Source organism: Pogona vitticeps, chromosome 5 (genome assembly GCF_051106095.1).
Source record: "Pogona vitticeps strain Pit_001003342236 chromosome 5, PviZW2.1, whole genome shotgun sequence".
Lineage (NCBI taxonomy): Eukaryota > Metazoa > Chordata > Lepidosauria > Squamata > Agamidae > Pogona > Pogona vitticeps.
In genome coordinates this window covers 165,663,312-165,676,259 of record NC_135787.1, presented here as the reverse complement: position 1 = coordinate 165,676,259, position 12,948 = coordinate 165,663,312, and the positions used below count along the sequence as shown (strand labels likewise).

At 43.3% G+C, this 12,948-nt stretch overlaps 1 protein-coding gene across 1 annotated transcript; it reads left to right on the top strand.

Annotated features, from left to right (window-relative positions):
* Positions 1-792: 792 nt before the first annotated feature.
* Positions 793-12,639, top strand: LGALS1 (galectin 1). Its single transcript, XM_020787752.3, has 4 exons — positions 793-1,099; positions 3,589-3,668; positions 11,688-11,859; positions 12,418-12,639. Exons 1-4 carry the CDS (start codon positions 1,094-1,096, stop codon positions 12,562-12,564), a joined length of 405 nt encoding a protein of 134 aa, XP_020643411.2. The 5' UTR covers positions 793-1,093; the 3' UTR covers positions 12,565-12,639.
* Positions 12,640-12,948: the final 309 nt, after the last annotated feature.

The window sequence follows — 12,948 nt, the reverse complement described above, 5'->3', positions numbered from 1 at the left end:
GGCCATGTAGCCTGGCATTGGTGTCCTAGGCAGTTGTTTAGTGAAAAATTTAGAATTGCAAGCATTCACCCATATCAGTTATCAAACAAAGAATCAGAGGTATACAGCGTACTCCACTTCAGACAGTAGACAATTCACTGAGTTCCAAAAGGTTGTATTTGCAGAGACACAGAACAGGCATGGATTCTGCATCCCTAGAGGTGCAACTTGACCCCAGCACACCTAATGCTGATTCTTCCAACCTGCCGTTTCCATTTTGGGACTTAAGGTTAAAGTAGCATGATATTCTTAGCATGTTTTCTGCAAAGTTGCTCCCTTATGTGATAAAAGGCAACTATTTGTCACGATACGTGATTGCTTCTGTATCTTGCATTTGCCATTACTTTTATGGCTGGTCTTTTTTTAAAACTGCAGCTAATAGAAAACCCAAGCTAAAATGGCCAAAAGTCATGCTGATTAGGGATTCTGCAACTTGAAGTCCAAAAACCCCCAGATGTTTCCAAATTCTGATCATGTCATACATTGCATTAGTTGTTAGACTCCCTCTTGCAATCATGGCAGATCCATTCCTGGAAAACCTTCCCAGATCACCAGTTCAGTCGTTGGTTACCCCTGCCTTCCTTCTAAAATGGCAGTTTATTCAAACATCCCTGCATCTCTTTGGCTGAGTCCCAGCGAGCTGTTCTAGGATTTTTCAACAAAGGAGCCAAAGACTGCGCCTGCCAACTGCCATGTTTAAATTTTTAAACAACTCTTGGATAATAAAACCCTCTCATTGTAAAACTATTTTCCACTGCCTTAATCACTACCACAGTGAGCTGGATGTTCCCCTCCAGCAACAGCCTGGATGCATAGCCAAGACTTTGGAATCCAGGCAGCTCCCCCTGCCCCCCATTTCCAGAAAAATCTGCCTTGGAAACTCATCCACCCATCTCTCAAGACTCCTTTTTTGTTTGGTTGCCGGAACTTGCTACGCCTCTACTGCAAGGCTATATAAAGGCATGGGAGTGGCATCTTTGTTCCCCCACATCTGTGCAAGGACCTGCTCAGTGAGCTGTCTGCAAGAAGGAACTGCTTCAAGAACACCAGCACCATGCCTGTGAGTTTCTGGGAAAGGGCAGCAGTTTCTGATGCTCGGGGCTGCCCAATGGGCCAGATGCTCCCAGGCACAAATAACACAAGGGCGCCTGCCTCTCTCCCGCAGTGCTAGGAATCAGCAGATGCGCCAGAGACAGAAACAGTAGGTTTTGAAGGGAGAGAGGTTCCTGCTATTGAACTTGCACTGAAAATTCAGTTCGTATAGTTAGTTTTTCTTGCATATAAAATCAAATCAATTGTGTGTTCTTTTTCTATGCTGAAATCCAGAGCAGCGTCTGCAGGTTGAGGAAATAATTGATTTGCAAAATGGTTTCTGTTTTTTGTTTGTTTGTTTTGTTTTGTCCTCCTGAGAATGCATTTATATGGGAGGGGGAAGAGTTCTGTTTAGGTTTCTTTGGGGGGGTATAATGTCTTTTGTCAGTACCTTGGAAATGTTCTCTTTTTTAGACTGCAAATCCCGGATTTCTGAGAATTTCCACACTCTACTTTTCTCCCAAACTTTCAACTTCTCACCTTCCTTCCCTCCTTGCAGTCAGGGGAGGAAGACACTAAAAAAGCTCCTGGAAGCAGTTTGAGCATCCATCTGGGCTTGGATTCTCTCTAAGCATACACTTGGAGACATGCTTGCAGCCCAGAGCAATTATAAATCCCTGGATCTGAAGTATTAAGTCTACTGAGGGCAAGCAATGGGAATGTTCAAAGCTGTGTGGCAACTGGGTGGGGCTCAGAACAGCCTAAACCTGCAAATGTTTCCCCTGCTTTTTTTTTGGGGGGGGGGAGTCTCCTTAATTAACATCTTCTGTCCTTTATGGAGGTTAGGCTCTTGGCTTTTTAATAGTTTACTTTTCTCCTAATACAGAGCATCTCCAGGAAATTAACTGAAAAAATTGTATATGCATGAGAAACAAAAGTAACAACAATCATGCTTGCTTGCTTTTTGTCTTGAGCTGTTGTTGAAAAAAGTTGCAGTGGAGGTTTCTACCTGTTATTTTCTATTTATTTTTCATGTTTACTAATATTAATCTTCAAAATCTTAATCTTCCAAAGACAGAAACCTTTATACCCAATGCTCTGACTAGAAAGCCAAGGCTGAGAATTGCCATATTGAGCCACGTTGGTATCTCTAGGCTCAATACAACTGCTGTCTGATTTATTAAGTCTTTAATAATTCAGCTTTAGGGGGAGAAAGGCAGGAAAGTTTCACATTGCAGCCTTTTGCCTCTGAGATGCTCAAAAGATTAAAATAAACCTGTGTCCTAGTTGGCACAATGGGAAATTTAGCTGAGGCTCAGGATGATCCAGCGTTGGGATGACTGGGCCAAACATCTGCTCCTTTCCCAGAAGACGATAGCCAGGGCAAGAGGACCCCAAGCCCACTGCTCTGCCTAACAAAGGTCCAGGGAAGAGACTTACCCTTTGGAATGGTAACTCCCAGAATCCCTCCAGCTATGCTGGTCGAGAGCTTCTGGAAATTACAGTTGAAAATGACAAACTTTTCAGTTTGAGCCCCAGGATGAATTACTGGAGGAGCAGAGTTGGAATGGGAAGCGGGTATGCTCACTTCTCCCTTCTTGTGGTAAAGTGAGAACACTGCCTGCCTGCCACAGAGGTTCCTCTGCCCTGCCACAAAATGGCTCCGTAAAAAGGAAGGGTTGAGGATCACAGTCCCTTTCTCTGGAGTGGAATAAGATTGGGAGTAGCCCACTGCTTTCTGGCTTGCAGCTGTGCTACATACAGGAAGAAGGCATTGCTCTCTTCCACCCCCTTAAGTCCATGTTCTTCTGTTTTCACAGAAGAGGTCTGTGGGCAATTAAAAGAAGCTGAAGTGACAATGCATAAGTATTTCTTCCAATGGGAAAGTCAGAACCATACCCACGTGTGCTAATAGAAAACACATTCCAGTGGGTCTGCTCTGTCTTTTAATTCCCACCATCACTTTACTCTGGAAGGTTCTCTATCAGATTATTAAGGATGCTTTACTACTTAAGGCCACACCCTGGTCCTCCATGTTCCTCTAGAACAACGGCTACTCCCTGGGTCTGTGTTTAAACCACCAGCTCACACAGTCTTGATGATGCCTGACAACAAAGTGAATGCACTGATTGATGTCATGCTTTCTTCAAATGGGGCTGGGGCCGAGTGTGTGTGGTTTTTCAGGCGTTGTTGAAAAGCCGTAAACATCATAGCAAGGATAATGGGAGTTGCAGTCCAGAAAAAAATCTGGAAAGCCCCCCACATGCTCTGTGTCTGCTTTAAACATTAGCCAATCTTCAAACTTAGGAATGAATATGCTATATTTACAAAGTTCTAGTGGTTTGTTTTCCCTGGATAATAAAATGGCATCGTCTTTCATTGGAGCAAGAAAACTAGTAAACTGCCCACTAATTTGTCCATAATGTCCATCAGCAGGAGCCTGTGATCCATAGTATGGGGGCCCATTTTCATGTTAGAGAAAGGAATCTATCATGTACCTCTGATTTGCTTCCCCAGGGAATTGTTTGCACCAACCTGCTTGTTGCACCTGGCCAGCGTTTCTCTGTCAAAGGTGATATTCCATCAGGAGCTAAAAGGTAAGATGATCACCTGGGTGAGAGAATCATGAAGCTCACCTAGGATCTTGCCCCTAATAATCTTATAGTCACTTGATCCTTTTTAAACTGAATTATGATTTCCTCAGAAGCAAAGCTTGAAAATGTTAGTGTTGCCGCTAATGTCTTAAAATGTGAGCAAAGTTATAAAATACCTTTGTTGATCTTAATTATTTAAAGTTACTAAGATGCCCAGTAATGAAACCTCTTGGAGATGACTAAAAAACAATATTGTTGGCATTTACAATGACAAATTTTAGAATTCCTGTTGAAAATCTCTGAAAATTATGGGCAAAAAATTAGTTTCTAATGATTTATTTACAACTTCTGCTCTGAAGATTCCCAAGAATTCTCAGGAATAGCCATGAAATCCATGGATGTCTGCAGTGATGCTTTTCATAATAGGAGGGGGAGATTTGGGATAGTACAGACTAAAGAGAAGGAATCTCCTTTCTTTCCTTCTTGCTTTAAAGCAGAAAGGGCAATGGCCATAAAGGGGTTAATGGCCACCCACAGCAGCATTTTCCAGTGAGTCACTTACGAACAAAGGCTAGCAGCTGATGATCCCCCTCCCTCATCACTGTAGTCTTCCTGCCAAGAGACTAAACAGAACCAGCTGCTGAAGGCTGTGGTTCTCCAACTCCTCCTCCTCTTTTCAGTCTCCTCTTGCAACGTCTTTTCCTCTGTCTGTTGCACACAGTCAACTGACTCCTATTTGGTGCTTGGCCAGGAGCAATGGACAGAATGAGACCAGAACAGCACAATCCTACTGGCTGTGATTTTCTCTTTGGAGCCTTTTCTTGTCCTAGATTTCCCTGGTTTTCTGTAGTAAAACAGTGCAATTCCTCAGATGCCAGTCTGCCCCAATCTGACAGGCACCAGATCTGTTGGACTCCCATTATCCCCAGCCAGGATGAACCTGTTGGGAAAAGTGGTAGCAATTTTCAAAAAATAAAGTGGGACTACAGAAGTTGACCTCATGGCTTTTTATATGGAGTCTTCATTCAGTTGCAGTCTTAGGGCCAAGCTGCGTGCTTGGTCTGTGCCATCAACTCAGAACCGACTTGTAGTGAACCTAATAGGGTTTTCATGGTACATGAGATATTTAAGGAGGGCTTTTACCAGTTCCCAGTGAGTTTCCATGGGCCAGAAAGGATTTCAACCTTGTTCTCCAAAGTCCTAATCCACCACTCTTCTCCGCCAGACCACACTGGGAGTCATAGGGCCAAACTAGGTATGACTTAACTGTGGCAATGCAGCCAACATTCATATTTTATGAGAGAAATGGAGGTTTCCTGCATTATGGCATGGAAAGGACTTCTTTTATCTTTCCTGCTACCCTCCTCAGTCCTGAGATTGCTCTGCAGCTACAGCTTACAGTTGACACAACAGCATACAAATGGATTGCTTTCACAGTTTGCATGATATCATATCTAGTGTGGCTCTCAGCACATACCGCTGAAGGTAGGAAATGCTTGATTTAGTCCCTGGCTACATCTCTAGACCCAGTGTGATAGAATGGATAGACCAGGACTCTAGAGAACAGGGTTTGAATCCCCATTTGGCCATGGAAACTCACTGGAAGAATGGAACTGGTAAAACCACTCCTTAAACATCTCGCTTACCATGAAAGTCCTATTAGGGTCATTATAAGTCAGTTCCAACTTGACCACACAGAACAGAACATGTCTCCAGATGAAAGTGTGGGCATCTATCATTCTGTACTACATCTCCCAGAATCCTTGGAGATGTTGGGGAATTTTGGGAGTTACAGGTGTTTTTTTTTTTTTAAAGCCCTACATTTTCTAAAAAAGCCCTACATTTGGAAGAGCTTTTAGCATTAGTCCAGCCAGTCTAGCAGCCTAGCTCCACATATGTTCGTAATCATACCCAAACTAGGAATTTCTCTAGACTCTACTGAAATGGAACAGCCTCCCCTAATCTTGTACCTCCAAATATTTTGGATGACAAGTCCCATCATCCTCAGCTAAAGTTTAGGGAGCTGTGGTCCAAAATATCTGGAAAATACTACGTTGAAGAACATTGAGCCAAAGAACTCTGTAATCCTTAAACATATGCATATTCACCGGGTAGGTGGGGCTCATCAGCCTTGGAAGGCAGGCCATCTCGGAGAAGGAAAACTCTGATTTCAAACCTCCACTGCCTTGTGGCTATATCCAGTGATGGAAAAGGCTTCAGGAGTTAACCTCGAGGAAAAATCCAGAGCCGGAGTCCCGGAGGCAGTTCGTGTCGTTCTGGCAACTCCTGCGACATTGCTGGAACAAGTTGTATTGGCTCTCGCCTTTCCATTGGCCTATTTCAGCTATGTGGAGAGGGGGGATTTGCTGCTTGGGTACAGCCTATCCTCCATATTATTTTACCCAGGCTTCATGCTCTAGAGAGGACACTCCAGCTTCACATACAGAGTCGAAGCAAAATCAGGGAGCTAGATGGGACAGATTGTATTTGTCTTCAGTGTGGAAGGGATTGTTACTCTCAAATTGGCCTTCTCAGCCACACTAGATGCTGTTCCACGTCCTCAGAAGGATAGAAGGCTGAGTCAACCTTGATGGAATCCCTGGGTCGGGAGCACAGTTTTGGCTGCAGTACAGCAGTTTCACCACTGCACCACAAAGCTTATTATACTTTCCATCCTGCTTGCGTGGACAACGACAGCTGTGGTCCAAAATAGCTGGAAGGCTTCTTCTCCAGGTGGAGAAGACTGCTGCATTACTCCTAGATCTCACTAACTGAATGGAGGCAGGGAGGTAGAGCAAATAACAAAAAACCTATATATTCGCCAGTCCTCCTTGATCAGTGCTGTGGTGTAATCCACCCCAATACAGTACAAATAGTGGGCAGGGCTTTGCTTGGCATGAAAGCAGATGTGGGGGAAAGTGCTGTAGCTGGGGCACCCAAAATGCAATTTGATGCACGAGAAACCAGCCCACCCCAGAGGTTCTGTTGGAATGAAGCTGATGGCCGAGTGATCCTCCTGCCAAAAAAGTAGCATACAGACAGCCCCACACCCCTTTGGATTTTGCTGCCCAAGCATGTTTTCCAGCAAGGCAGTTGTGCCCCTAGGAACTACTTAATTGCTTCCAGAACACAGGCTCTCCCCATTTCGGAGTTTACCAAGACGTGCTGTTACCACCCAGCTACTCTTTTGCTAGTAATATCCACCATTAAGGTAATTATTGTGCTTTTCAATTTCCTCTGGCCCCTAACCTATTACAGCCCAACAACCTCAGCCTACACTCCCCGCCCCCCAACATGCCTATGTACATCTCGCAAACTGCAATAATACTTTGCACCCCGCTTGAAGTAGATATGTTTCTGCAACTGCTCATGAAATCCATTCACCTTTAAGGTGCCACTTCACATTTTCCATATCTATTTTGTTTCAGCATGTGAGAGAGGGGATCAAAGGGCAGAAAATTCTGGCACCTTCAAGAATGATGGATTTGTTTCCATGTGAGCATTTGTGGATCCAAATCCACTTGCTTCCAAGGCAGTGAATTTTGACCCACAAAAGCTCACACAGAAACATGGCAGTTCATCCTTAAGGTGCCACCATATGTTTCCTCCTTTTTTTATTTTGTCAACATAACTTTTTGTTGTTTTTATGTGCTGTCAAGTCACTCTCAGGTTGTGGCAACCCTATGAATGAATGATCTCCAAAATGTCCTATCCTCAACAACCCAGCTCAGCATTTGCAAACTCAAACTTGTGACTTCCTTAAGGGAGTCAGTCTAGCTCATATTTGGTCTTCCTCTTTTCTTGCTGCCTTCCATCTTTCCCATAATTATTGTCTTTTCTAGATAATTTTGTCTTCTCATACATAGGCATCCTTCAGTCTCGAGAGACTATGGTAACGTGCTCTGTATCGAGGAGTGTCCTCTCCAGAGCATGAAGCCTGGGTAAAGTAATATGGAGGCTAGGCTGTTACCCAAGCAGCAGATCCCCCCTCTCCACGTTGCTGAAATGGTCCAATGGAAAGGCAAGAGCCAATACAACTGGTTCCAGCAACGTCGCAGGAGTTGGCAGAACAACACGAACTGCCTTCGGGACTCCAGCTCCGGATTTTGCCTCTAGGTTAACTCCTAAAGCCTTTTCCATGAGTGGATATAGCCACAAGGCAGTGGAGGTTTGAAATCAGAGTTTTCCTTCTCCTAGATGGGCTGCCTTCCATGGCTGACGAGCCCCACCTACCTGGCCTGCTCTCTAAAAGTGCAGAAGTATGATCTGACCCTTAAAACTTTCCTGCCTCCCAGGTGTATGCAATTCTAATTGGCTTTCCTATTTACCATATTAGGGTCAGAGATAGAATCAGAGAATTTGAGGTGTCCTGGGACACCCTCATTTAAAGCAGAAAGCCCCACCCCTAGCCCCACCCCCTAGGCCATGCAGTGGGAGAGACCAAAAGAAAGCCCAGCAAAAAAAAACTCCTCAGCAAAATGTCCATGCAAACAAAGCTGGCCTTCAGCCTCATCCCAGCTTCCCAGGGAAAAAGGCCCAGGGTTCTGGGACACCCTCATTTAATGTGCCCAAAATAGGACAACCTCAGTTTCAACATTTTTGCTTCCAGAGATAGTTCAGATAGCTCAGGTTTTACTTGATCTAGGACCCAAAAATTTGTACAAGTATTTTCCAGAGGGCTAGTTTTAGTATTTTCCAGTAGGGCAACCTCTGGAAAATACTTGTACAACAAGATTAAAGAAAATGTTGCAAGCTGTGATGAAATGTTAGGAGATGCTATCCCAATAACAGCATTTGTAACCTGTTCCCTCATCAAGAATTGTAATCACATCTAGATGGCTGTCATGCTGAAGTAAAGAACACACGGGCCTCCAGATATGGCATACAGCAGCTCCCATGGGCCCCAGACGGCAGAGCTGATTATGAGGGATGATGGGAATTGTAGTCAACCAACCTTTGGAATTGGTCCCCCAGAAGATCTATGTTTGAGTAGCAGGGGCCCTAAAAGGTCTTGGCTCCTTCACTGGGAACCAATGTGTCCTTGAGGATCAACATGCCTGGACCTTTCCTCTCTCCTTGATATCATCACCATAATTATCAAAAACACCTTCATTTACACCTACATGGCAGATGCCTCAAAGGCAGGGAAGGGCCCTTGGAAAAGCTAAGGCTGCTTTGGGAAAGGCACTTGGGAAGAAGGAGCCAGGCTTCTGCAATTGCTTCAGCTTGCCTCCAGCAGAGGAGGAGGAGGAGGAGGAGGAGGAGGAGGTGGCAGGTTCTCCCTGTTTTATAAAGTTGGAAATGCCCATAGAAGATCATGAGCAGTGTAGAGGTTGGAAAAAGACAATGGGAACAAGATGAGGAAAGAGAGAGGGAGGGAGAAGTCTTCCAGAAGTTTTCCTTCTCAAGATTTAACTCGCATATCAGTAAATCAGAAGGACAAATCGCTCTCTCGTTTTGGGTACAGTGACAACCAAGGTGGACCCAGATGTCTGCATTGCTTCTGTAGACATAAGAGAACTTGGCAGGGTGGGGGATGATGCATGTCTTAATTTTATAAGCACTAAATCAGAAGTTCTCAGAAAGTGATCATAGGAGACGAAAAACCCAAAGCAAAACAAAAAAGAGACAAAAATGCTGGGGCACTTTGAGGACTAGCTACCATGGTTTAATGTGAACTTTCATGTAACAAGTCCCCTTCCATAGACATAAGAGACTATATGACTGTCATAGATATATATGGAACCATGACCAGGTGGGGATATATATGACAAAGTGACAATATTTTGTTAGTAAAGGAATAGGCTATTGGACTGTGAAAAACAATGCACAAGTGGTAAACTGTGCGGATCAATATGCATTTCACACCTGGTAATGACTTAAGAATGGGATACCCAGTGTGGTATAGTGGGTAAAATGGCAGACTAGGAGCAGGGTTACATTAGGAAATAACCTATATTCAAATTGGGTTTAACATATTTTAAATTAATTTTTAAACAGGTGACTACATTATGCACATGGAAGTGTGGATTATTTTGACAGGGAATTGTGTTGTTTTGATTAGAAATGAGATATTTTACTCTTCTGACAGAGAGTCATTTATTTAAACTCAGATACTAAATGGATTTATTTTGAATTGTTTTGGTATGCAAGAACACCTCTGTTGGTATAAATTGTGCTTGTGGGGTTTGCCACTCACTGGTTTGCCTTCCATGATTCTTCTCCGTTCCATGTTATTGTCTCTCTTTCTGGCAAGGAGTTTGTCTCACATACTGTAGTGATATGTCACACTTTGAGAGATTTTTAAAAAATGGTAGCAAAAATGGAGTGTTCCCTCCCTTGTAAGCTAGAAGGCCTTGGGCTTTGTCTCTGGTTAATTTCTGTTGCCTTCCCTCTTGCCAGTGTTGGCTGCTGTTCTTTTGCTCCTGTGTGTGTGTCCTCCGAGGAGCCATAGCAATATACCAGTTTGAAATAAAAAAAATATATATATATAAACTCACTATAGGTGCGTGGAACTGTTAAATAATAATAATAATTGTGTGCCATCAAGTCAATTTTGGCTTATGGCAAACCTTTCCAGGGTTTTCTAGGTAGAGAAAACGTTTGCCTCCACAGTCAGATAACCAACTTCACTGAGCTATCCAGCCAGTCCCAACCACTCCTTAAATGCCTCACTTACCTTGAAAGCCTTATTAGGGTTGCTACAAGTCATTTCTGACTTGACAGCACCTAACAACAACAGTGACTTAAGTATCCATACATTCCTTATCTCATCTGGATGACAAGCTAAAAAGACCTTAACATGATAACTTATAAACAAAGTTTGAAAATGTTACTTGTGGTCAGTGGCCCCATTGGCTGAAATATTTTAAAAGTTGTCCAAAATCAAGCAACCTTTCCAAGTTCTGCCTCTAAAACAATTTTAATATCTTATTCCTCTACATTTTTCATAATGTCTGCTGCCTTTACTTGTCACAGGGGAGATATTTCAGAACTCATTTTTGTACCTTGTAGCAGATCCTGCATATTGAAGAATTCCTAAATTCTCTGCTTTTGGCCACCATCTTCTGTTGATTTTGAATTCAATTAATCCAAGTGCTGACTTTTTTTAAAAAATCTGTTCAGGAAACGTAAAGCATTTAAAATGGTATAATCTAGAAAATGCTTGAGTCAAAACAGGCTTTTCAAACTTTGACAGAACAGCTCTGGGACATGCTAGAGCAAAGATCACTACTGATATTGGTTGCATACATTATGAGGCTGACTGCCCAGTTCTTGTATGAATGTGTGCAGTAACAGAACCCTAATGGTGAGCTGGACAACTCTATCTGAATTGCATCTCCCATCATTCCTCCCCATTGGCTGTTCTAGCCAAGGCTGATGGGAGTTGCAGTCTAGCAACTGGAGGTCTGCACTTGACCCACCTCTTATTTAGAGACAAATAAATTAAGTGTGTATGTGAGAGGGGGAGAGGGAGAAAGAGAAGTACCTTAATGAACCTAATCTTTTCCCAGTGTGCTTGTTTTTCAGTTCCTAATCAGCCTCTCCCAGATATTTTCCCTTCTGCCTCCTGATTCTAAAAACAGTTCACACCACATGTCCAAGACAAACTCTGAGGGAAATTTTTTGACTCCAGCTCCCATATTCCCCTGCCCATTGTCATTAGCATACTGGCACAGGGATTCTGGAAGTTGAGATCAAAAGAAGTAACTTTTCAAGCTCCAGTCCAAGAAAGGGTGCCACACAGAAGTTTCACCATGCAGCAGAGTGAATGTGTGTGGTGGAGTCTGGTGTCTCTTATCTATCTATGTTCTTGTTCAGTCCAGAGGTAAAACTTGACACCAAGCCCCTCTTCACACAGTCTACCAGAGATTTGCTTCTCTGGAGGTTTGCTGACAAGCCTAAAGAGATTCAAAGCATTTCTTATATATTGTACTATAATTGTTGTAAGGTCCTTAAGGGACATTTTTTGGGTTGTGGCTACTGGAGATCCTTGTGCTAATGTTTTTCTATCTGTCTTAGTTTTGTAGTTAATCTGGGCAAAAGCAAAGATGACCTAATGTTGCATTTCAATGCACGTTTTGACGCTCATGGGGACATAAAGACCATCGTCTGCAATTCCAAGAGCAAAGGACAGTGGGGCAAAGAACACAGGGAGAGCAACTTTCCTTTCCAAGAGGGCAGCACTACCGAGGTGAGGCCTGGAAGTGCTTGTATATGGGTGGGGTGGGGTCGGGAGGCAAGGGGGTAGATATGGTAAACCAGGAAACACCCAGTTTTGAGACCTGCCTGTTGTACACATGGGTGAAGGATCTAGAGTGGAAATCAGTCTCCCACAATCTGGCTGCCCTGCCAGAGAGGTTGGACTAGAAGTCCCATTATCCTGAGCATCATGAATGACAGGAGTTGTCATGTGAAAACCACAGGTTGAGGAGGATTGATGAAGGCACTACAGAAATGTCAGTTCCTAGTTTTGGGGGGAGAACTGCAATGACATTAAAGGCACCCGAGTTCTGACAAACTATAAATTGTATACAGCAGGGGTAGTGCACATCTTAGGTCCTCCAGATGTTTTTAGAACAGTAGGGTCATGTTTACCCACCTTGTTGTAGAACATCATCTTACAGTGGCAACCATAACTTCCGTCATGCTTCACTCCTTAGAGTCAGAATGGCTGAATTAGAGTAAGTGAACATATTATATTTCTTATTATTATTTCACTCTAACCCCCCCCTTTTTTCACTCTTTCCAGGTGTTCTTCACTCACGATAAAAATGAGTTGACTGTTACACTTCCTGGCAACCATCAGTTCAAAGTCCCAAACAGTGCCGCTTTAGAGGGCATTGAATATGCCTGTGTGGAAGGTGATATTAATTTCAAAGGCATCTCGCTTGTTTAAGTGCTCCATTTCCTTGTTTCCACTTCCTCTCCAGTTTAATACGGCAGCAAAATAAATGCAGCATAATTCTGGTGATACTTGGCGGAGTGTCAACATTATTTCTACAGTCATAAATACATCTTGGGTGGCCAAAATGCACAACATGCATACAGCCCTGCCAGGAACAATTGACAAAAAGCAACATTTGTTATCAAGTTTATTCGGTTGCTTCATTTTCAAAATATATTTGCTGTCTCTTAGCAAAAGTCCCCAGAGTAGTCATATTTGGTACAACAGTCATATTTGCAAATACAGCAAAAGCAACAGGAACACACGAGCGTCTTTAGAAGGATACGTTCAATATGCAATCCTGTTCAATCAAAGTTCACCCACCGAAACCAGACT